The 26,580-nt window shown below is 35.5% G+C and overlaps 1 protein-coding gene across 1 annotated transcript in view; it reads right to left on the bottom strand.

Annotated features, from left to right (window-relative positions):
- LOC121867918 (triple functional domain protein-like) overlaps positions 1 to 24,966 on the bottom strand; it is a gene marked incomplete at its 5' end in the record, with an annotated part of 297,912 nt that extends 272,946 nt beyond the window's left edge. The window contains 13 exon segments of the mRNA XM_042368057.1: positions 821 to 943; positions 1,705 to 1,935; positions 7,841 to 7,873; positions 10,205 to 10,300; positions 16,154 to 16,285; positions 17,239 to 17,322; positions 17,747 to 17,854; positions 19,690 to 19,812; positions 20,200 to 20,322; positions 23,086 to 23,191; positions 23,759 to 24,072; positions 24,326 to 24,517; positions 24,906 to 24,966. Coding sequence (XP_042223991.1) covers positions 821 to 943; positions 1,705 to 1,935; positions 7,841 to 7,873; positions 10,205 to 10,300; positions 16,154 to 16,285; positions 17,239 to 17,322; positions 17,747 to 17,854; positions 19,690 to 19,812; positions 20,200 to 20,322; positions 23,086 to 23,191; positions 23,759 to 24,072; positions 24,326 to 24,478 — 1,626 coding nt within the window.
- Positions 24,967 to 26,580: the final 1,614 nt, after the last annotated feature.

The raw sequence follows: 26,580 nt of genomic DNA, 5'->3' as shown, positions 1-26,580 counted from the left end.
AGGATTAAGAGAAAACGGATGACTCAGGCGTCCTGAAGTGAGAGAAAACAGACTTCTTTGACGGGGCAATCAAATAAAGAAAGACATAGCTACATGTTTTGTGGACTACCCACTTTACATTATCCTTTTCATCACTTTGTAATAAACCTAGCCATGCCTATGTGTGTTTATGATATTTACCATAACATTATACAGTATATATACATATTAAGTGGGTCTAAATGGTTGTTAAATGGGAAACTTGGGGATCGGTGCCTGGAACCCCCATTAGAATAAATCCGATAGGTTTATGTAATTTCGGACAATGTCCATTTCGGTTAACATCACGTTTCCCAGAACGTATCTTGGACGTTAACCGGCGCATGGCTGTATATATATATACCTCATTAAGACAAGTTTATATTTTATAAGAATAGTTTAATTAATAATCCATAGAAAAACATACAAGACTTCAAAGTTGAAATAAACAACTGTTTCCTGTGTAGAAGTAAACCAAGACCCAAACAATAAATAAGTAGGATCCCAGGCATATCATTGAAAGGTGCCAAATGATATCTTGCCTGCAAATGATACATACGATAATGACAAAGTTACCTCATCTGACATTGGTTTAGTAAGTTACTGCCACCTTATACATCATGCTTATCAGCAGTCTCCACAATCTCTTAACTAATTACTATATCATCAATTAATGTACAGTATACTGTATTTAATTTTTAGGTTCTAAAAAGTTATGGACCCCCTGGGAACCAAGTTTTCACCACTTGGTGATTACCTAAGACTAGCACTAGCTAAGATATAAGTAAAGTTCATACTATACCTGTGCTACATTTTCAAAGTGTTCGTGACTCTTCTGATACATTCGAGCTTTGGAAAGGTTGCGGCCAATGCCAGGATTTTTATGCAGAAACACTTCACCATGTGTCTGCAGCCAATCAAGAACCTATTAAAAAGAGAAAATTTTAATGTAGAATATTAATATACAGCAGCTCCCACCCAATCCACAAGGTTACATTTCTACAGATCCTACATACTGCAACTACAGTACACGTACCTTGAAAACATATTGAAAATAAGGTTGCATTCCAAGGTTTCAAAATATTACCCTAAAATTCACTTAAGCCCTCAAAGTCAAAACTATTATTTTTACTTGATGTGATTAAGTGTTTCAGTCCTTAGAGTCTAAGGTCTTACAGAGCCATAAACTGAATGGGAATACCGAGCCATGTAACGTCTCTCCATTATCATATCCTTTATAAATTTGCAACGAGGTTTGAAAATGTTAAAGTAGTCTCCTCATCATCAGATCTTCTCAGATTGGTTTTGGGAGAGAAGGAAAGCTACACTCTCTCAGTATTCAGCCAATGAGTGAGTTTGTTCCTCCCAAGGAAATACCTCTTTTAGCAACCCAGGGTGTGTTAAAGTTCATCTCAGTGTCAGCTTTATGCTCCCATTGTAGACATCTTAGAATATCAAAATACCTATAGGTGAACCAATTTGTAATTTCACTTCTCCAAACAGAATACCTCTAGGATGTGATCCTGGATCTGTCACAGTACAGTACTTACCACTGGTAATATTGATATTTTCCAGTCATTTTACAATGTTCCTTCATTTCATGCATACAATTAAAATGTATGAGTGTTATTTCAGACAAATAAATTTGAAATAAATCCTGCAAAACAAATTAATTCAATACTGTACCTGCTTCACATCCTCTTGAAATAAACGAAGTGCCAATCTTTGGTGCAACTTGAGCTTCTTGTCTGACCATCTCTGTTCAACTGCCCTGTGGTGGCCTAATATTTCATGAATAACAGCTAGAACATGACTAGCACCCTCAGAATAATCAGCAGCTGGGTTTCCACTTGTTCCAGGACCACGCTGTTGCTGGTGCGGTCCACCGCGATATACAACCTTGCCATCAGGGGTCACCTAAGAGACAAGAAAGTATGGGTTAGCCAAGCATGATGAACATTTGGAGATTAAGAATATGTGATCAAATGAATACAGAATGACTGAAGAGCACAAGAATGATGGCAAGAAAGATACAGTAATGTGAATGTAAGGAAAGAATAATCATGCAATCAAGAAGTTCAGTCATGTCCTTGTGCCACTTATCATAAAACCAAAGTCATCTGTACAGTAGAAAATAAATAAAAAATCTCAATGTCAATGATGTCAGTCAAATATTAATAAGTAATACATGTGTGGAATATTTTAAGAATTCATTATTTCTGTTGTTTATCGCCTTCTTTCCTTTAACCTTATTCTGTAATTAATTAACTAGAGTAGAACATAAGCACTAAGCCTCCTTACAAAAAAAAGTAAAGTATGTATAGGATAATGTAAATCAATACTATGAGAGGAAAATACATGTTCGGTGACTGGACACTACAAAATAATGTACTATACTCTAGAATTGTGACTGGGAAAAAAACAAACACTATACGGTATGAAGTAAAAGTACTTAGATTTGACCCCCATGGAACCTGGAGTAGGTTAGATCTTTGAAAAATTTGGTTACTGTACATAGATACAGTACTCTCATATACTGTACAGTACAGTATAATGAACCATTAATGTATATATAGCAGGCACCAAAAATGTTACACCTACTAATGCATGATCATGGCCATTAATTATTTTTTGGGTGGTGGTGGTCGGGGGGGTTTGAATTAGGAGTTCATATAGAAACATGTTTTGTTAAGTTCAATGGTCTCAATTGTAATTCCTTTGTGGTAGAAATATCAATCACATATTGTTACTTTGACAATGTATGTGAGAAAGATCAGGCATGAGATGGATTCCTACATGATGTTATATGTTGTATGACCACATCCATATGTTCAGCTACTATAAGCAACACAAAACTCCCAGGAAAAGCAGCAACTTGTGTGCTACCAGTATGCAGTTGGCATATTTTGTGATATATTGCAATATATTTCTACCTGATGCCTAAATATAATTCCTTTGTTGGCATTTATATATGCATGCCACCCTCCACACTGTACGTCCCAAGGATATGTGAAACTGAGAGTTTCTACTGTTTGAACACACATACACACAGTACAGTAGAGAGTACTGTAAATATATATGCTCCAAAAGTTAATAAAACAATACACTCCAGTATGGGGACTGACCCTACTTTCTGCTGTTATAGCAGGAATAGGGAAGCTAAACTTTCAAATTCTCTAATCTGCCTCTATACAACTACAGTACCATAACAATTCCAACTCATTTCACTGTATAAAGGATATGCTTCTAATTATTTTGTCTACTTTCCTTTATTAACATTCCATACAACTAACTATACCAGTTTTTTCCTATTATTTCTCTCAGTCCTGATAAGGAACAACAATGACAATACAAGTGATTCTCAAAAAAATTCATCAACAACTGTTACCTTATCCTCTTGTATAATTTTTTCAGTGCTACAGTGACAAAAGATGATACAGTTTACTACAAACACTGTACAACCGGTTAATACAATCTCACATTTGGTATAAAACTACAGTACTTAACAAGAATAAATATCATAATGGACAGCAAAATAATTCCTACATCATTTTGTGTTCTACAAAGCTGAATGGCAAATCACAAGCAATTAATGAGTATGCTATGCTAGTGACTAACTCTGCTTATACCACAGCATGGGAATTCAAGCAGCTGAATGGTAAAAATAATGACATACAAGATTAAAGTGGACTCAACGCACAGAAAATTTTAATTTTTTATGACATCTTTGCACATAACTAGTAATTTTTTTTCCAAATAATGATATACCTACAGTATAACATCCAGGTTTTATTTGTGAGTAAAAGCCACTGGAAGTCTCATATATCTAAAACCTGAGTTCGTACTTCATCATCAAGCATGCTGAAAACATTCAAACAGGCAAAAAAATTATTTGTTTGCAAAAAATTAAGTACAGTGCTGTGCCAGGCTGCATAATACTAATAAACTTTAAGAACACTATCAGTAAGTTTATTGGGGAAATTGGATATAAAAAAATTATTATGAAGAAAAATGTAACAGGAGGACATAGTCTTTGTAAGATAAGAGCTGGTGAATAATGCTGAGGTGCATTATGAGTTGTCTTGGAGATGTTCTCACAGTATAGCTAAAGCTGCCTCCCGAAAGTTGGGAATGCTGCACAGATGCCGTAGCTACTTCACTCCTGAGCAGTTGCTCCAAGTATATAAGGGATTCATTCGTCCTAACTTGGAGTACTGCTCTCATATCTGGGTTAGCTCTTCTTCTGTCCAACTATTAGATAGGGTGGAATCAAAGGCATTTCGTCTTATTAACTCTCCTCCTTTAGTAGACAATCTCTTTTCCCTTTCTCTTCACAGCAATGTTGCTTCACTCTCTCTCTTTTACAGGTACTTTAATGGGCAATGTTTGGTGGATTTGGCATCCTGTGTACCGCCGGCAAGGCCATGGGCTCGTAACACACGTCTTGCCAGCGGTGCTCACCGTTTCTTTGTGGATGTCGGTCACATGAGAATAACCCGTTATAGTACCTCCTTCTTTCCTCACACAGCCAAACTGTGGAATGCTCTGCCTTCTTCTGTGTTTCCATACTTACACAATGTCTCACTTTAAAAAGCTGGTTTCCAGCATCTTCGTGGTGTAGATTAACACAATATCACCTTTTTCTTCTCTATTTTCAATTTCTTCATTCTTTTTCTCCCCCAGGCCCTGTTGTGGGTCGTTTCACCTGTGCCCGGGTGGGCTAATTCTCGTTTAAATAAAAAAAACAAAAACAAAAAAAATGTGCACCTTGAATGATATGTTGTGGCAATAATCTTGTGATCCATTATATATAAGTGACAAGTAGTAGTTTGACTGCTCAACCCCATGAATGTGGCCTTAACTAATCTTCACTTACAAAATAAAAATTCAGATGTAACCCTAAAAACATTCAAACTGAATATCTGGAGGCAACAAGTTAAAGTATCAAGTATGAATGTATGATAAATTTTAAGTTTTAATATGCATTATTTTAAAAAGTTTACCATAATAAAATTACAAGTCTAATTTACAACTGAGGAAAAAGGATTCCATGACTCCCCAAAATGTAAAAATCTGGTTATGGTCACATAATAATGGAAGCCCCTCAAAATCGAGGATGGCCGGCCCAAGGGCCTCCTAGGCGTGAATTTGTTAAGGTGTAGAAGCTGTCGCCAAAACAACAACCACACCCTAAGTTAACGAGCTGCATGACATAGTGTCACAGAATAGTCCGAGAAGACTGGACAGCTTGCCAACTGCACTGGCTAACCATTACCCCGGAATACGATCTGCAAATCGATTAACATCCAGGTTCCCAATTACTGCTGGGTAGACAGTGGCAAATGGCGTAAAGAAACTTGCCCATAGTTTCACCCTGCCCGAGGATTGAACTCGGGTCCGCTTGCTTGCGAGGAAAGGATGCCGACCATTACACCACAGGTAGCATATATAACATATGTGGCATTATGGTAATACTGTAGAAGCTCCAGTCAGGCTATTTCAAAATGTCCTAAAATATATACTAAAAGTCAGTTTAGTATAAACTTCCTCCCTCACATTCTTATCATAATAGAAGCAATTTTCTCATCCCAGGACCTTAGTTTTCTTGCAATACTAAGTTGGAAACAATAACTGTCATGTCAAACAACAAAATACCTGGACTGCATTTCGAAATCTGACTACTATATATTCAAATCACAACGTGCCACATTTTTTAACACTGATCTAGGTATTGAAGATTCTAATACTGAATATATCCCAGCCCAGCTAAAGACCAAAAAGGAGAAAATGAGAAATGTTATGGTGAACAACCCATAAAGCTTCTTTGGAGCTCTAATACTGAACAAGAAATGTATAGATAATAACTAAACTTGTAGAGATATTTGTAAACACAAATCTGCTTCATGAATTTATAATGAACACAGGTGAAGGACCCACAAATTACAGTACTGGCAAAATTAAGAAAACTCCCCCAAACCTGTTCAGTACCGTTATATAAGATACTGTACTGTAATCACCACATAATACCTGTACATACCAGCCCTCTATTCAAGATAATGATGCTCTTTTGTAGCTTTTCACTGTTTTGTGTCTTAAGTTGAGGGTTTAGTAGACTTAAGTTGAAAAAAAAATTAATCATTCCTTCCAGCCAGAGATATGTCACACAGATTTCAAAATTCACTGATCAAAGAGTTAAAGTAAGTTTCTGACTATTCGGAACAATTCAAAATATGAGAGTGGTGACTACTGGCTGGAAAAAAGACACATTCACCAAAGTGAAATAAATATACAGTACTGTCGTATTTAGAACAGACAGCTGCATAATAATTCCTTCAAATAGAAAATGCTTAAATGACATGTGAATGTTTTAAAGAACTTTCATAAATCTCCAACATATTGTTTCTTGGTGCATTACCATTGGCTACAAATGGGATATGAATTAATTTTTATTTGTTGTGATGGTCAGTTAACTCTTCTACCACTATCTTATGAAAATGAAGGAGGCATATTTAATAGTGATGTCAATACAAAAAATAAACCATCACCAGGAGGGTTCTAGGGGTTCAAACGAATCCCTGTGTCTTTTGAAAAATAATAGTGTGTATTGTAATGCTTCAACTTTCACCGAAATGTGCCATTGTTGACCCAGGCAGACAACCGAGATTCCAGACATAATTCAACTAACACATTTTAATACTCTTGGATTTGGGTAGGATGCTAGGCGCTCGGGGTCTGGCCTGTTACTCACCTTATCGCACTTGACTGCACCACATAAGAGATAATTGTACATAATAAAGTGCTAGCAAGCTTGGTTTTTTTTTTAGATAAAAAGGTGGGATCTGTTGCATTAGCATTGTAAATAAATTATCTACAAACAATAAGTAAACACAATAAAATAATTATTTCTATACATAAGCATGAGTAGAACACCAAATTTTTGTTTACTACTAATGAAAATGTTTATACTGTACATCACTTTATACCTTCATTATTTCATGTGATTAAAATATGAACTCAATTCCACTATAAAATGTGCATATTTAGAAGAAAAATTTTTTACAGAAGAAAAGTTGTGAAATAATTAATATTTCGCAAGGTAATAGTGGTGTGAAGTTTGCGTTCTGAGGAGCACACCCAGGCCGAGTACAGATTATTAATTTTTTTTTCCTCCGGGCACAAAAGATAATTGTACATATTGAGTCATAGCACTAGGACTACTTGTTGAAGCAAACGTTCATATATCAAGGGATATCTGTGCAGTATATATATCACGTAATAATATTTACTACTTACTGTAGAGAAAGGAACAATAAAAGATGAAGAAACAGTGTGAGGGAGTCATATGTGCAGCAAAGGTGCAAATATGGATAAATGTGGTACTATGTGAAGTGAAGAGGAGGATTTTAAGTCAATAACAAACAATGATAAATACTTTTCAGCAATGAATAAACATCATGGCCTAAAACTAGTCATCATATACTGTAGTTATTTTAGTTGAACATACAAAAAGCGGCCTTTTTATTTACCGATTCACAATGAAGCAAATAACAAAATCATATGCAAATCCATTTCTCTTACAACTCACTGTATTTTATGACTGTGATGAAAATATAATTTATTATAATGTTTTGTTTACTAATGAATGTTGTATCAGCTGCACAAATTTTAGTCCATGAAAGTTATAAAAATACAGTTTAATTAAAATGTGATGAGTGGTTAAAAATACTGTTAGTAAACAAAGATTTTGAAGATTTAATGTTGCAGAGTAGTGGGGATGAAAACAGTCCACAGACCACATGCAAAATAATAAAAACAAACTTACAGAGTAGGCAGATGGCTTTCCTCGTGGCTTCTTCTTCATTTTGTAAAAAAGAAATAAAAAAGCATGAGCAAAAGTAGTATGCCTGTAAATTAAATATCCTCTTTTTATGAAGAAACCATGTTCAAAAATAAATTAAACATTGAAAAATAACACTGCTATTATCTAAATATGTATATGTTACTCAAGCAAAGGCAAGGCTGAATTACATGAAAGCAATAATATATCTATAAAAAAATTTCATATTCTCATGCAGGCTTAAAATATTCAAATAGTCTAAATCTTGAAAAATTTAAATCATCATGTCAAATATAATGAGCAGCTGCAGTACTGCAAGGATTTTCCATAATGCACTGTCACAAAATGAAGTTAAAACATATACAGTACATACAGTATATTTCTTTATTCATAACTGTACAAACCATTCTTATTTTAGTTTAAAGAGGCACTTATTGCAAACATAACAGCATGGCAAAAAATATAATAACAAATTTCTGTCATACAGAACACAGCTACCACAAAAACATTATATAATATAAGCACACTGGCAACTCAAAGATGAGAGACTTTATGAATGAGTGAAAAGGGGGATTTTAATGACACAAACTTCGTATACATCAAAGTCTTGCATACTTGTACTTCATTATGTACAGTACTTAATGAAAACTAATTTTTACTTTCCAGGTACCCTGTGAATAATATCATATAATTAAATTTGATTCATGGCAACTTAAAAAAAAACTTGCTGTTATGCAAGAAACTCAGGATTGATTAATTATTCATGATCATCATTTTACAGCCATTTTCCATGCTTGTGTGAATTAGCCAAAATTACCTGATGGCAGCTCTCCATGTTGTACAATCTCTAATGTCATTTCCAAGTCTAAATACAAACTTATTGTTATAATGTTTACGCTTCTTAACAACTGGTGGCAACCCCAAGGAATAAGAGTGTAGCCTACTTTGTGACCTTCAAGTGATAAGTGACTGGCTCTGTGCACACATCACCAATAACAGTTTTTAGTGTATCCGTCATAATATCTTGTGTGCCATAATATTGGGTAGAAAAAGCTTGCCAGGAAACCTTTTTATGAGCAAAAGAAAGCAGCTTTGATCGGGATTGCATATAAACCCTTAAGATGTATCAGTGAAAATGTTCGTCCATCTAGCAAGAAAGTTGTACCCATCAACTGCTAATATTTGACATTCTCCTCCCTATTTTTCACTCCAAGGACCTTAGTAAACATATCTTGCTGACACTAAAATCCCACTGTAGGAGAAGATACAGCACAGAAGAGGACTGTAGATTATGGTAGATATATACTGTACAGTGTTCTCATTTTTATGTTTTAATGGATCTTCTCCTACAGTGGCATTTTAGTGTTATGTTTATGTGGTATCACTTTTTTTCAAGTTATATTTTGCCAAGTTTTAAAGTTATGAATAATTCCTTAGTAATTTTCATTATAGTACAGTACTGTACATTCTTTTATGTTATGATACTAATTATTAAACATATAGTAGACTGTACTGTACTTTTTTCCAATTCCTTATTTTTCCTCTTTTATCACAAACTAAATGGGGCCAAACACTGCAATTTTTACATCTTAAATGGTTAAAGGCAAGTACAGTAGATCTCCTGATTCAAACCATCTTTCACATACAGTACTGTGAATGACAATCGCAAAAGTGCCATGTATACTCTGTATATTGTTTTTGCATTTTACTGCTTGCACATCAAGCAAATACATAACATGACTTGCCAAAACATTTTCATGTCATTGCTGACCATCTCCATATCTGTAATGTTTGATACTTGTGCTGAAGAATTTTCAGTGTTTATTTATTTAGTAAAGGAGTGATGAAGGCACAACTTACTTTCACCAAAAACAAAACAGTACAAAGCACGACTAAACAGAGTACAGTATGTCCAGTATTCAACCAAAATGAAGAAAGCAAAAATTATGTCTTCTTTTCTTACTTTTCAATGAAACTGCACAAGAAAAGTCTATAATTAATAAAAATTTGGATTCAAATATAAATAATTTGCAACAAAGAATTAACCAAACAATTAATAAACACTGTAATAACTAATCACTGCCAGTGATGAAGTAAATAATAAGTCTTAAACACTGGCTTCATTATCAAACTTCCTAGCAGAATAAAAAATAAATTTATCTATATTGATGCTACAGATTCAAGTTAAAAATAGTCTTTTATATTAATCAGAAAATTATAATCCCCTTTCACACCCATAAAGGACATATCTTATATCTTAACCAAACAAAAATTATTCAAGTAATTATAGCTACCATGCCTAAAGCCCTCCCCAAACTTCCCATGCAGGATAGTGATCCCTGTGCTTACGTGCTTGCTGCGCATCTGGCCATCACGTCGCAGCTGGCTACATATTTGTACCAGATGATCCAGCTGGTAAAGAAGCTTCTTACTGGTACTGTGAACCTGCAACCATCACCAACCACCACCATTAGTTTAAGACGGCATCACTCAGACCCACAAGTTGGTAAAATTCCCAAGTTCATGACTTGTACATCCAGACAAACAATTTACTGTATATAATTAACATTTCAGCAAATAATGAAGGAAAATGAGATAATTAAAGCTATACTATATCTGAAATAGTACATACAGTATTATAAAAAGATACTTTGCATTAACATCCTCAAACTCTAATTTTAAGTCTTAGTTGCAGAAAACAGTGAAAGTTTTCAAAATTAAAATATCGGCTACATATCTTCTTACTGGTGTGTAAGCGAATGTAAGAACTCAGTCTAAATACAACTATCTTTTTTTCTGAACAAATGTAAATTTTTCTTTTCAAAATATTTAAACAAAACTGGATAAGTTTTCTGGACATACAAATGGATAAACAACTGGGGACACATAAACAGAAGAATAAATCAGGTCACAATAATGCAGTGGGCTCCCTCCACCTGTTGTAAGAAAAATTCAAGATGCCATGGAATAGATGAAGGAATCTCAACTTGCAAGAGGGAGCATCTCAACTACTTTTAGTAAGTAGCAGAGTTATCATGTGAAAATACCATCACCACCCTCAAATTTTCCAGAAAATAGAAATTCATGCTGAATTTACTTTCAAGAAGTATCAAGCTTATTCAGTCACTCTTTCCAATCACGTAATATCTTGATCTTCAACCGTAATCATAAATTCTCTGACAGAACATGTTATACCTCCCATTAAACCAGCAAGACAAAAGACTGTGACAAACCCAGCTCCTCCGCCAATGCCCTGAACTACATCAGTCATAAAACCACTGAAACCTAATCAGCTGTTAATATTTGCCATAAGGAAGAAATCACAGTTCTTCTGAATGATATTCATACAACTGAAAATACAGCTAAGTCAGATTGATTATATAAATTGAGTGATGCATGGACTGTAGATTTCTAAAGGCTTTAAGAAGCCAACCGTTCTAGTTTGAATTAAATCCTATCAATATAAAAAACTCACCACCAATGTTCTTTAAGTACTACTGTCACTTTATTTGAATCAAAATGAAGTGACAAACAAAATATTAATATTTTTTAATTTTGCCTCTGAAGATCTTAAACTTCCTTTCCTATGAGGAAATTACAGTTCTTTAATGTAATTACTCATTTTAACACAGATCTAACATTATTATTACTTTCAAAGTTCTCACAACACATAGCCTGTACTTGTTTTGTTTTACCAGGTAAATTCTGTAGTATCACTTCATTTATGTGGGTCACAACTGAAGTCATTCCACATTCCTTTATACAATCCAAGTCTCAACTTCTTTCCTCAGGCCTCGTCTCCCTCTCTTCACTCTTTAGATATACATTATGGTAATACTGTACAGTATATGTACTGACTATTTCCCACATTTCAAGCAGATAATGTATGAAGAACTGCTCTGAAAAAATTAAGTTACCTACTACTTCAGCATTTTCAAGCCACCAGTAAAATGGCAATACTACACTTGAAATATCTGTCCCTAAAAAAGTCTATATTGCTTGAGCTATTTTATAAGAAGGAAGTTACCAATTGTTTAATCACAACAAATAAGAATGTGCGCTAAAAGAATGAAGTAAAGAATAAGAAATTAAAGGGAAAGCACAAAGGAGAGATGGACAATATCATCTTGTCGAAGGTTGCCTTATGACTATATTGTATATGTTAACAAGCCAAGAAGTTGTGCTGTTGTGTATGTGTGTGTGTAAAATAAAAACAACATAAGGCATCCCTCTTCACTAAAATGACTCTTCCATTGGTGGGTGAGGCAGGTTAGTCCACTGTCAATGAAACTTAAGTGTTATTTCTCTAAATTTTTCTCATTGCTTCATGTATTCCCTTACACTTATATACGGTATATCATCTATATACCATCTATTCAATTGCAGGGAAAATCTTTGAGTAATATTTTTTCTTCTGAATAATAGCCTCAATCTGCATCTTTTATACCTTGTTTCCTTTGAGCCAGGGCACACTCCGGCAAGTAGAATTTTTCCTGAACAGTGATCATCATCATCCCCACACCTCCTACTGTTGAAAATTATGACAATTTACTACACTTGTTGAGGAAGTTTACATTATGGTTCAGCTTTTACATAAATCTAAGGTTTTGATCAACCTTAGGTTCAAGAACTAAATGTACTGAAAAGTATGTAAATATATGCCACCTAGGAGCTAATTTGTTAAGGTGTAGAAGATGTCGCCAACACAACAACCACACTCTAAGTTAACGAGTTGCATGACCCAGTGTCAAGGAATAGTCCGAGAAGACGGGATAACTCTCAACTGCATTGACTAACCATTACCCTGGACAGGATCCACAAACCGATTTACATCCAGGTCCCCAATTACTGCTGGGTAGACAGAGGCAAATGGCATAGAGAAACTTGGCCATAATATCACTCTACACTACTTTATTTAAACCAGCTGTGTTGCGTAGGGGGGCTGAGGAGACGTTTCTGGTTTAGCTAGCTCATGCCATTATGTACTTAGTGGTCTATAGGCTAATATAGGCTAGTATGACATTGCTTTCAAGTCAGGTGGTGGTGGTCTCTGATATTACTGTTCTGGGATGACTGAATTCAAAATTCTCATGGAGGGTTGTGTTCATGTCAACAAAATTTAAGCTTCAAAGGGGGACCCGGATTAAGAATATTGCTGAAAAAAAAACATAATTGAAGCAATCTCAACTAGCCCCTCCTTGAGAGTAGGGAAGGTGTATCAAGAAAAAGGGTTGTCTTCCCTACATAAACAAACAAGAGGAGAAAAACTATTTATATAGGAAACAATGAGATATAGAGGAAACAAAGAAACAATAAGATCTAATAAAGAGGAAACAAGGAAACAATAAGATCTAGTAAAGAGGAAACAGAAACAATAAAACAGTATTCAGTGAAAGGAGATCAAATATGAGAGAGCGGCACACCGCAGGATGATGTTGTAGCGTGATTGTGGCAACAACAAGAGCCAGTCCATCTGAATGTGTGCATTTTATGACTGCAATAACTTGCATCTTTATATTTGTTTTGCTCAACAAAACTGAAAAAAATTTGAAATAAAGAACTTGTATTCTCCTTCTTCATGGCTATCAGTCCACCAACAAGGCCAAAGTCCAACAGTTAATGGGGTATGAAAGCAGCTATAATTGAAAAAAATATAACTGTTTTAGTAACTACTGGTACATTTTTTTTAGATTTACAAACTTCGGTAACTTTTGAAGTTCTGGTAATTCTCAACAAAGTTAGCTGCTTTCTCCCAATTAAGAAAAGAAAATAATGGTCCCAAAGGTCTTCCCCATCATGCTGCACAAGTGCACAAAACTTATTTTACTTCCTACTGGGAAGAGTTCAGCTGATGCATGAACATTTCTGACAAGACTGTCGAGTCCATTTAGTAACGCCTGGTAAGCACTGTGTAGCTGAAAGTGAAAACTCATATCAGGCATACTATCATCAACAAATGTAAGTTGTTATTAAATATATTGATATCATATCAAAGTATTTATACACTGTATTCCTATACTGTACTGTACTACTGAACATTATGGATAGCTGCATATTAGAACAGCTAAGTGACAACTGGTCTGATAGCTTTTGTAACAGGGTACCTTCTGTCGTTACAATACATGCACACGTAAATGTTCACACTACTCTCTCTCAAACACATACGTAAGCTTGTTCACACAATACTCCCTACCCCCCTCCTCCCCAAAAAAGTATCCAATAAGCCATTTGTATATGGCAATGTAATGTCATCAGCAATAAAATCAGACAAAGGGGATATTTTGAAGATACATTAAACATTAAAACGTACAGATGTTGCAAAATTATTAAAAGTACACTGTATCAGTGAATGTAAGACAAAAAAAAATTGTTTAGGAAGATAAAAAATAAAAACTATGAAAGTATAACAAAAAGGAAAATGTGTTTGTCAAACATATCAGCTCCCACCACTTAACCATTAAACAACAGGCAAGGATTCACCATCAAATGGACAAAAACCAGAATGCAAGGAACATGTTGCTGGCCAGTGTTGAAGGGTCAAGTTCTACAGTAATTAAGTTTTAGTAACAGTATCTATTCCTCCAGTCTTCAGATAGTTTACAGAGGTATTTAGGAACACTAAAGTATAGGTGAGCTTGTGACCTTGAGTATTGACTTCCCTGCAAAAATTAATGTGCCGGTGTGGAGCAAATCTGAATCTAATGATGTGTAGAGCTTTCCGAGTAGTATCGGATTCTGTGGCGGAACTTTGGTTAATATCTAATCATCCAGTTATGATATACAGTAATATATATATATATATATATATATATATATATATATATATATATATATATATATATATATATATATATATATATATATATATATATATATATATATATATATATATATATATATATATATATATATATATATATATATATATATATATATATATATATATATATATATATATATATATATATATATATATATATATATATATATATATATATATATATAAGTCGGGGAGTACCTGTATAATGTATTTCATGGGGCAAAGGGAGGCTCAGGACCGTAACTCTTGTATTTTATCTATTTCTTATGGGGAAAATTGATTCCGTTAACACTGCGGTTTTCAGGAATGGAACCACAATGTTAGCGAGGACTTACTGCAACTCTTAACGTACATCAAGTAGGAAATGCTGCCAGAAGGCGAGAGGGTACATAAATGCACTGAGAACATAGAGAGATGTAAAGTACCAAAGGACTACTATTTATAGTACTTTACAACTTTTAAAGCAATGGGCAGTGTTGATGATATACCAGGCATTGTGAGAAAAAGAATATTACATTTTCTCTATGAAATACTCTTGAGGGTCCATGAAAGAAAAGCCTCTAGACTGTCTATGTAGATACAGTAATCCTCTCTAGCTTACTCCATTACCCTTATGCCATCCTAAAACATCTCCCTCTGATTCTATCCCACTTAACCTTCCCAAGTTGCTACATGAAGGCAGTTGATAAATTTCTAGAGAATTATTTAATTCAAATACTGTACTGTATGATCAATGGTAAAACAAAGATAATCACTCCCATTACCATGAAGTACATAGTCTGTGCAAGCAGGAACAGAGACAGTAAAATGGACACTGATTGAATTTTAAGCATCCTAGTAAGTTGGAAGAGGTGAATATGGAATAAATTTTAAATGCCCTCTCTGTACAGTACAGTACACCATCCTTCATTGAAAACCCTTATTTCACTTAACATACCTCAAAGGTACATAATGGTGGGTTGAAACATTTCTTCAAATGAAAAAGAATACTACTGAATCTTCCAGTCATATTAAGTTTGGTAGAACCATACCATTAAGTTAACTACTAACTCACCACAGTACTGTACACATTGAATTAATAGTTAATAATTTAAATGGAAATTTTAGTGTTAAATTCCATAATACAATGATTATAATCACACATGTAAATAGGAAATACTTATGCACTACAAGGCACAAGCTCATCATTATGTAAAGCTACAATACTTTAACAATACAACTAAACTAGTTTATCAATACAAAGTCCCCTTTTTACTGTTAAGACTTTATGCTAAATCCTTTGGTAAGGCATATATTCACTTGATTGAACAAGTAAGGGTAAATTTTATTAAATTAACAGGCATTCATCTTACTCATCAAACCAATTTCCTAATTTCCAGAAATTATCATAATAACTTTCAAAAAGCCTCAGTCAACCTATCATGAATTCAATGTACAGTACTTAAAAAAATATACTATGTTAAAATTTCACTACCTACCTCAGTGTAAGCTTGGCACATGGTCTCATAGAGTGACTGGTGGTGGTGGATGGAGGACTCCAGGGTCAGGATATCGGTGGGTAAGGCAGTAACTTTACAGTTCTCTACCCAGGTAGGTACACTTTCAATATACTGCAAGAAATATAATTATTAATCCTAGTGTAAATGAGTCATCAGTCATATAATTGTCTATTTCCTAATACGTTTCCAATTTCCACACAGGGTGGCCAGATTCAAGACCAACAAAGATTCTCTCATTCACTGTAACTCCAGTTATGGTGTATCATCCAAAACAATATAAATCACACAGTTAGTCACCAAGATTCAATATTTTTTTGCAAAACAAAACACCAGCTATTATTATTATTAAAGATAAACCAGATAAAAGTTTATACTCTGAAACTAATCCTCAGGAGAGAATTTATTTCTTTGTGCAAGTTTTCTTCAGTGAAAACTATGCCAAATGTGCTGTGCATACCCAAAATCCCTTAAGCACAGTGTATATTTAAACAAATATCACTAAAAAAATCCACAATGAAGTCGAGTTTAATCTACATAAACAATTATTGTTTCTGAAGTTCTGAGAGTACAATTATTTGTTTTGCTCTAAATTAATACTAAAGCTTTTAACCCTTTTGATGCAATTTCCGCACTTTAAAATTTTATTCTGGCTACCGCCAAATGATTTTATTCAGTTTAGGGGAACCTCCTGCAGCCAAAGGGTTAAAGGACTAAACCTGTCATGAAAATGTCTAAAAACATGTATACCGGTATGTGTACAACACAGTACAGTACTGCGCTACAAAATCCTCCATCAGACAGAGGTTAACAGATTTGGAATTTCCACATTCTATTTTGACTACAAGGGTTATAATTATCACATTTACCTAAATAAAGACTGATACAAAAGTGAACAATTTCTTTCAATATTCATCAACCTATTTATGCATAATAAAATAATGTACACTGTAAATTTAAATCAATAAGAAAAAATTAATTTGAGTGTCCAATGGACTAAAATTATCATGTTAATCCTGAGGGTCTGATTCAAGTTAAAAAAAAAAATCATTACTTTCTCTTCCTACCTGCTCTGCTTTTTGATGAAACATAACAGATAGTGCCAATACTGAAGATCTTTCATCTAATCCAGCAGCAAATTCTTTCCAAACCTGCAAATGTTCAAACAAAATTAAATTAGCAAAGTTCCACATTCTACACTGAATTAAAAACTATAATTATCCAGTTTTACAGTTACACCAAGACATTGTTTATCTAATTCTTGTAAGCCCTTTAACACTTCAGTATACAGGTATGCCCAAAAGGAAACACAAAAATGTAAAAACAAATAATTTCAAAGACTGTTGGTTCTAAATTTTAAGCAAATCTGTGACAAAACTGTCATATATTTGGCCTGAAATAATATGCAGTACCCCTGTGAAGGCAAATTATAAAAATAAACTATAAAAGGCAATAAAGAGATTGGCTATTTGACAATATAACAAACAGAAAAGATGTATTGTTACATATTTCATGTATGTAATACAATACAGTGAGAGTACCGGTAATCTTCACTGGTTATAAAAAGCTTCTTACCTGGTCTAATTTGGCCGCTACATTTCCGATGTGTTGAGCTGCATAGTGACCACTTTCCATAAGTCTGGATGCTACACTTAGTATTCTATTGATGTTCATGTACACTTTCTGTTGATGAAGAGAGAAATCATGCTGTGTATCGGTTTCCAATACAGTTGTACCCCGCTTTACGAGGTCAATTGAACCCACAGGGTACTGCGTTAAGTGAAAACCGCGTTAAGTGAACAACAGAACATATGGGATTAATTCCAATAGAGACTGGCCGGACCCCCAAACTCCACTTTTTGACGACACACAACTATGTTGTAGTAAAAATTTTATCTTAACTTTATGATGGTATGAACAAACAAGTAATATAGAAGAGGTTAGGTTAGGAAAAATAAAGGTTAAGTTAGGAAGAATAAAGGTTAGGTTAGGAAAACTAAAAGTTAGGTGTAACACTTACGTTAGTAGAAGAGATGGGTCGGCATACGGGGAGGGAGGCGGAGGGGAGGGAGGCAGAGGGGAGGGAGGCGGAGGGGAGGGAGGGAGGAGGAGGAAGGAGAAGCGAGGCAAGCAGCAGGCGGGAGCGGGTGGCGCGAATCTAAAAATAGTGTCTCGAGCCGGACACTCTGCGCGTATATGGGTAGAAGAACCGCGTTAAGTGAAAGTTCGGTTCTGGCGAGGCACCGCATATATGAGAAATCGCGTTAAGTGAAACCGAGTAAAGCGGGGTACAACTGTACAATTTAATGCTCTTATCGAGATGAAATAACTACAGTACAGTACTGCCTTTTAATTAAAAAAATTGCATCTCTTAAAAATACAAGGTAGAGTAAGCAAGAAAAGAGAAAAAAGAGAGAATATTTTAGACTTTTTATATCTATTGTGATTATACTGATGAAAAACTTTAAAGATAGAAACACAACATAAAAGATCGTATTTTTTCCCCCAAACTACACCAATTTTCATCATAATTAATACACACTCTTTCTTTTTGTATCCACATCTATGCAGACACACAATCTAGTCACCATTACAGTATTCTCTCCTTCACAACAACCTCTCCATTATTTGCCTCTTGCCACTCATATTCAGTACAGCATCAATGGATAATCAACAGTACAGTATATATCATATTATACACTGAACCGAGTTTTCATTATTTTTGCACAATTTGCCAAGTACAGTACTGCACATTAACCCTGTAAACGTAAATAAACCGATTGGGAGCCCCATTGCCTGTATACTATTCAAGTATACATACAGTATCTTTTAGCCTATTTTTTAATAAGCTGCTCTTTCAATTTTTCGGTCACAAACAAACTAACATGATCATATATTTTAATCCACATTTCTCTTAAATGTTAATAATTTCATAAAATCTCTGCCATATAATTAACTTATAACAAATCATACTTGTTCAGGTGCAGATCCAGGAGGGGGGTTTCCTGGGGGTCCACCCCCACCCCCCTTTTTCATCAGAAAATTCCAATAGTGTACTACTTTTTCTTTAATGCAGTATTGTACTCAGGCATTTTTGTGTAGTAAAAGGTAATTACTATTGACATCACAATATCTCCTAATAGCAAGTGCACATGGCTTCAAAATGCCCATGATATCAGTCAGATTTAAAAAAAAATTGGGAGGGCTTACAGCACCCCCTCCAGCTGGGTGGGTTCGCTTTATATGCTATGTTCCCCCACCCACAACTTCTTGGACAACCCCCCCCCCTTTTTGATATTTCTGGATCCACCCCTGTTGTTACTCCATGAGGGTGGGTAAGTGAGAGCTTATATCTTTAATGTGTACATCCATTCTTTTCAATTGCAAAAAAAGTAATTTCATACATACTGTATAATGCAGTGGTGATCTTTATCATATCTGCAATCTTTTTACATGTACCTAAAATGAGACATGGTTTATAAGGGAAAGATGCAGAGCACAAAACATGACCAACTTACCTGACAAGCAACAGTGAACTGGGAATGAGCCTCTTGAAGATCTTTGGATACTTGGTACGAATGACCTATTTCTACATAATTGACTAGGAACTCTTCACGGTTATGGTACACCCAATCGAACATCTGAAAATTAAAGGCTTTTCATTACAAACATTTTTACCTTAAAGCATTAACAAGACAATTCCTTACCAAGATATCTAAACCTTTAGATTGCCTCCTTTTAAAAAGTGCCCAGAACCTAAAATGCTTCAAGAAATTTTATGAAGATGCCTCTATACTAGTTATTTTACTGTACTATCTCTAGATAAAGGACAAGGTCAGGTAGTACAGGCATTTTTTTGCAACCTATTCATAGTTAGGTTCAGCCAACAACTTTATGATGAGGTGTCCGGCTGAGAATTATTGTACCTGTCCTATGCACAGTATACCTAAATGTGTAAATAGTACTGTATTGTACTTGTCTCTGAATAAAGTAGCTGAATCTATACAAATGGAACACTGATCACTCACCTTCTCTACATCTTGTTCAAAAAGTCTGAGCTGGAAGCACTGATCAAGCCTCATCTTTTTATGCTGCCACAGCTGTTGAACATGCTGCTGCGCTTGATGTACAGACTCCATTAAACTTAGAATCTGTTTAGAAAATGTCCAAGCTAAGAAAAAACTTATACATATGGAAATATAAACCAACTGCAAGCTTTTTTTAAACCTGATTGCTAACTGTAAGATGCCATGTCTGAATGTAGGCATTTAATTTTTAAATTTACCATAAATAGACTATCAGTGCATTACTGAAACAATGGATTATCAGTGATACACATATGCAAGGCAGCAAAATTTATCAAAATACAAAGTTTGACATATTTCACAAATTATTGTCTTTGAGCAAATATCTGCTGTCGGTGTTTTCATTAAGGGCTGTTGACAGTCAACCTACGGTGCTGCAAAAAAAAAAAAAAAGCCTCGCTTTACAGATTAACAGACTTATTACCCATAAAAATTATAATCCAACTGTATACTGTATAATAAAAATCCAGTTCTAACATGGATTTCTTTAACCCAGCATAGAAGGCAGCTTCCGCTGACAACATATTCATTCGCCTATGAGGACCTGGCAACTCTGGCATCTTTTGATTACTGCAGTTTCTTTAATACAGGTAATTAGAAAAAAATTAGCATTTCAAAAAATGCCAACTTACTGACTTACTGACTAGAGTATCAATCTTTACCATTATTTCATTTTACAACTACAGTACTGTACAATACTCTCAATTTACTAAAAGATCTCTAAATTCAAACACTTAAAACTAATAAAACAACTTCATCTAAAAATTTAAGTATTCTAAGAAATATTACATTACATAGGTGTAAATGAAAAGTGTCTCAGCTGAACGTCACAGAGCTTAAATATAAGTGAAAGGAATCTTTTATAGTCATAGATGAATAGCAGTGGAAATATGTATAATAAGCTGAATGCATGTGTAAAGATCATTTCAAATCAAATTAAATATGGTAGATCTACAGAGCTACATCTTTGAAACTTTATTTTGTTGTTCTGCGATGATCTCTGAAAAGTTTAGTCATGACAGAAAAGTCTCCAGGCCATCCTTTCTAAACTTATTTCCATAGTTTATCTTATTCCAGGTTCACCCTCATAACACCTTTGCTCTTTGACTAACATTCTATGGACAGTACATACATCTTCATATTCTCAACACTGTATGATGGCTGCCTTCACCTCACTCTAGTCCATTTTATCTTACCTTCATGTATCTTTCCTGTCATTCCCGTCTCCAACAACCAATTTACAGTCGAACCACTTTCTGCTAATTTTTCAACCCACGACCTGATACTGTACCTCACAATTTTTACTTTCTCAATTTTCCTCCTTCCCTCATTCCCTTCACTTTATGTAATTATCCGATCTGCCTGTTAAAAACACACATTCCTTAAGAAGTTATTTTAACAATCTAAATTCATGAGCTGTCAGTTCCAATTTGAGTCAACTTTAACAACAGTAGATTGATTCTGGAAGGAGTATGCTGTATATTAAGCCTACCATTTATTATCAACGTACTTACAAAATACCTTTTCATAATCACCATCAATTCAATAATCTTGCATCCCTCTGTCACTCTCTCCCCTTTTTTGTTCAATATTAATCCCAAGGATCTACACACTGACTTCTTTCAACATTTCACTATTTATCCACATCTTACAGTTCAGAAATATGCTTTCATTAATTTTAAGTGACACAGCAGTCTTCCACTTTACTCTTTCTACTCTCAGAACCAACAAACTTATTTCATATTCACCTCCAGATTTCTTATATTACGTACTGCAATTGACAGGTTTATAAAATATGCAATTCCTCGTTATTCCCTACCAAGGTACAGTACTGCACTGTGAGCCAAGGACCAGCTTTTCCATCCAATTACTGTAAAGTGATCCCTTCATTTCCAATTCTTTAACTTGAAAGCTATTAATTTTATAATTATGAAAATATTTTAATTCAGGATACTTTTTAGTTGTTTATATTAAAGTATGCATATATGTTTATAGCTTAATTTATGTTTACTGTACCAGGTGTCAGGCATCTCAGAAATCTGATCAAATTAGCCAATCCTGTCAATAACATAATAATTTTCAGCCATATTATTGTTAAATTTGTGTAATTTATCCATATACTAAAGCTTGGCAATTCTTATTCAGAGTATGCATAGAGCATAGATCCTGACATCTTCTACTTGTAAAGACAACATTAGTTTTTATCACTATCTAATAATAAATGTGAATTAATTTATTTTTATTTTTATAAACAATGGACCCAAGTCCAATCATGATGCAACGATAATACCATTAAAGTACTGTATACAGTACTGTACAGCATTAACCTCCCGGGAGATACGTCTGATACCCTGGGATATGGGGTGGTAGAGAAACCAGCTGTGCGTGCATTATGATAAATAACACAGAGACATTGATCACACTAAAAGTTTAACATAAATAATTGATTTTAAATGTAGGGTACTACTCAATAGGCCATGCTGATGATATAAGGAACTTACTTTCATCTGATGTTACCTGACAATTCTACAATTACACCTATATGATAATCACTTCAACTCCAATGTAAATAGCCTACTTCCTGGGGTTCTGCAATATAGCAAAGAATGCAACTGCATTCACATGTTACAAAAGTAAGTTCATTTCACAGGTACAGGTGAAGCATTTATTCCGTGTAAACATATACAGTAGTTGTTCAGTAATTTGTCAGCAAACTAATTTCATATCTGTTAACTTAATGCATCACTATTTTATGCACCACACTGGGCTATGCAGCCAACCCATTTTAATGCCTGGGAAATGATAATATCAAGGTTGCACAGTTCTTACCTGTGGAATACTGTTTTGAAAATCTGGGTTATTTAGTATGAGACTTGATGCACTATCACGGCCCGAATACCCAGAGTCATAGCCACTTCCCTCATCACAGTTTAATCTGCAATAAAACAGTTTTTTAGCATCACAAAAATTTTCTATTATCTTTAAATCAAGTTTCAAGGTAAATCTTGACTAAGTTCACTCTCTAACTTTACACATTTCGTTCCTATCAATGACCGCAACATAAGAACTATAAAACAAATTAAAAATCAGAAATTTACTGTCAATTGGCTTGTCTCCATTTCCTTTTACTATCATACATAAGCCACCATCATTAAGTGTGGTTTCATTATTCCTCTGGTATAAGCTAAGAAAGATACACTAACAGCGAGGGGAGAGAGACATCCAGGAAACATCAGTGTGCCTGTGTGAAAGGTGAGGGGCTTGACGTCAAGTGATTTTGGGAAGGATGTGAACTGATGGGTAAACCAAATATGGGGCCATGTCATAAAAGGGGATTACCACAGAGGAACACATCTACATTAGTAAGAATGGATGACAATGAACAAATAATGAGTGTGCATTTCTACTTGCTTCCAACCACCCTACATTTAATAGAAGGCTTAAAAAATCACCACTAGCTCTGCATAGCTTAAGTCATCTACTAAATGCCATCTACATCAACCTTTGTAATAGCCTCTGACCCATCATGTCCAGGTCATGAACAAGGCTACCGGTTACTTTTTGGTGCATTTCTTTGTGACGCTCAATGGCTCTTTTAGCACCATTGACATCATCAGCAAAGTCACTTTGTTGAAGTTCATCCCTGACATCCTCTAACTGATCCAGATGTTCATTAGCTTGCCAGGTAAAATCTTCAACTGCTAACCGGAGCTCAATCCACGTGTTGTGGTCGTATGGTAGAGTTCCATCAAAGTCAATTGTTAACTGGCTAGGATCTATTGTCTTGGCTAGAGTCTCTACACTTATTAAATTAGTCTGAAAAAGAAAAGAGTAGGAGTTAAATTCTTTTTAATTTTCAGTCTACAGATTTATTAACACAATATACAACATTTGACTGCCATATACTTGTACAGTTGTTAATTTCAGGGTACTGAAAGTTGAAATTAATTACAAAATGTAGAGTTCTTCAATTTGTAATTCATAAATATCATTCTACAATACTAGAATTATAGTATTGTAAATGAATATACCCAGCAATGACTTTATAACACATGGCCAGTGCACTCACCTCAAACTTGTACTTATGACTGCCTATACTGGTTCGTTGTTTCTGCCAAAAATTGTCAGGTTTCACTATGTATACTGTATATATGTGTGGTGTAAAACTTTCAGCCAGTTCCTTCAATATGGGTTTTACAGTGTTCCAAGTTGACCCTCGCATATCATATCACTGTGAAGCCTGCTTCTCGTGACTTCATCACTGTGGGAAAGAGAGGGAATGTATAAGTAGTTTTTCAGGCCTATCACCATGACAAGAAAAAATATGCATACTTTAATTTAGTTACCAATGGCCTTCATCCATTATATTTAAAAAATAAAATCAATGTCACATTTGATGCTTAACAAAGAGGAAAGCAGTGAAACTAAATCCGAAAGTGTCTAATTTGGGAAAAGCCATAATTGACTACACATTTACTCATCTTCCCTATAAAGAACACGAAATATAATTAATAGGAAAGTAATTACTAATGAATTTTTTCCTTCTACAAAACTTACTGAGAACATTCACCAAAGAGGCACAAGGACAAAATCCCGCATATAATCATTAATGTCGGTCTGTCAATGTGGAGTTAATGCGTGACACTCACTTGGGTATCTGCATGAGGTACTGCAGCAAGGGACGGTAGTCATCGTGTTTAAGACGGTCCCACAGTACTGGCAGGGAAGGTGAGAATGGACTGGCCGCTGGTCCCGTCCCCCAGACAGAAAGGCCACCTTCTCAGCAAGATGGTCATCACATCTACCAAGACCGTCCATCCGTTTTGGAACTGCAATTAAGAACAATAATTTAAGTAATGTAATTCAGATATAACCCAAGAAATAGATATTTATTAAAATATATATGTTTCTGTTTCTTCTGGGATCACCAATCACTTAAAACACCCATACACCAGCACCACACCACAGCCATATATCCACACTAACACAAAAAACGCATATTCACACACCAGCGTCACACCCACACATCAGTACCATACCCACATACAGTATCACCACCACATATGTACCCCCATCACACACACACACACACACACACACACACACACACACACACACACACACACACACACACACACACACACACACACACACACACACACACACACACACACACACACACACACACACACACACACACACACACACACACACACACACACACACACACACACACACACACACACACACACACACACACACACACACACACACACACACACACACACACACACACACACACACACACACACACACACACACACACACACACACACACACACACACACACACACACACACACACACACACACACACACACACACACACACACACACACACACACACACACACACACACACACACACACACACACACACACACACACACACACACACACACACACACACACACACACACACACACACACACACACACACACACACACACACACACACACACACACACACACACACACACACACACACACACACACACACACACACACACACACACACACACACACACACACACACACACACACACACACACACACACACACACACACACACACACACACACACACACACACACACACACACACACACACACACACACACACACACACACACACACACACACACACACACACACACACACACACACACACACACACACACACACACACACACACACACACACACACACACACACACACACACACACACCACACACACACACACACACACACACACACACACACACACACACACACACACACACACACACACACACACACACACACACACACACACACACACACACACACACACACACACACACACACACACACACACACACACACACACACACACACACACACACACACACACACACACACACACACACACACACACACACACACACACACACACACACACACACACACACACACACACACACACACACACACACACACACACACACACACACACACACACACACACACACACACACACACACACACACACACACACACACACACACACACACACACACACACACACACACACACACACACACACACACACACACACACACACTATAACATCCTGACCACCGAAGTAAGACGTATCTTGGCGCTCTTCGGAGCAGCCAGGTCAACTGTTAAGCTTGGCCCATACCAACTCCCTCCCTGAACCCTCCCCACCGAATATCCGTTCTCGCCACAAGTTACAATTTCACTTAGGAAAGGAATGGAACCAG

Source organism: Homarus americanus, unplaced genomic scaffold (genome assembly GCF_018991925.1).
Source record: "Homarus americanus isolate GMGI-L3 unplaced genomic scaffold, GMGI_Hamer_2.0 scaffold37032, whole genome shotgun sequence".
NCBI classification, from domain to species: Eukaryota; Metazoa; Arthropoda; class Malacostraca; order Decapoda; family Nephropidae; genus Homarus; species Homarus americanus.
Note: the sequence above shows the minus strand (reverse complement) of the source record. Positions and strands in the feature narration are given on the sequence as shown.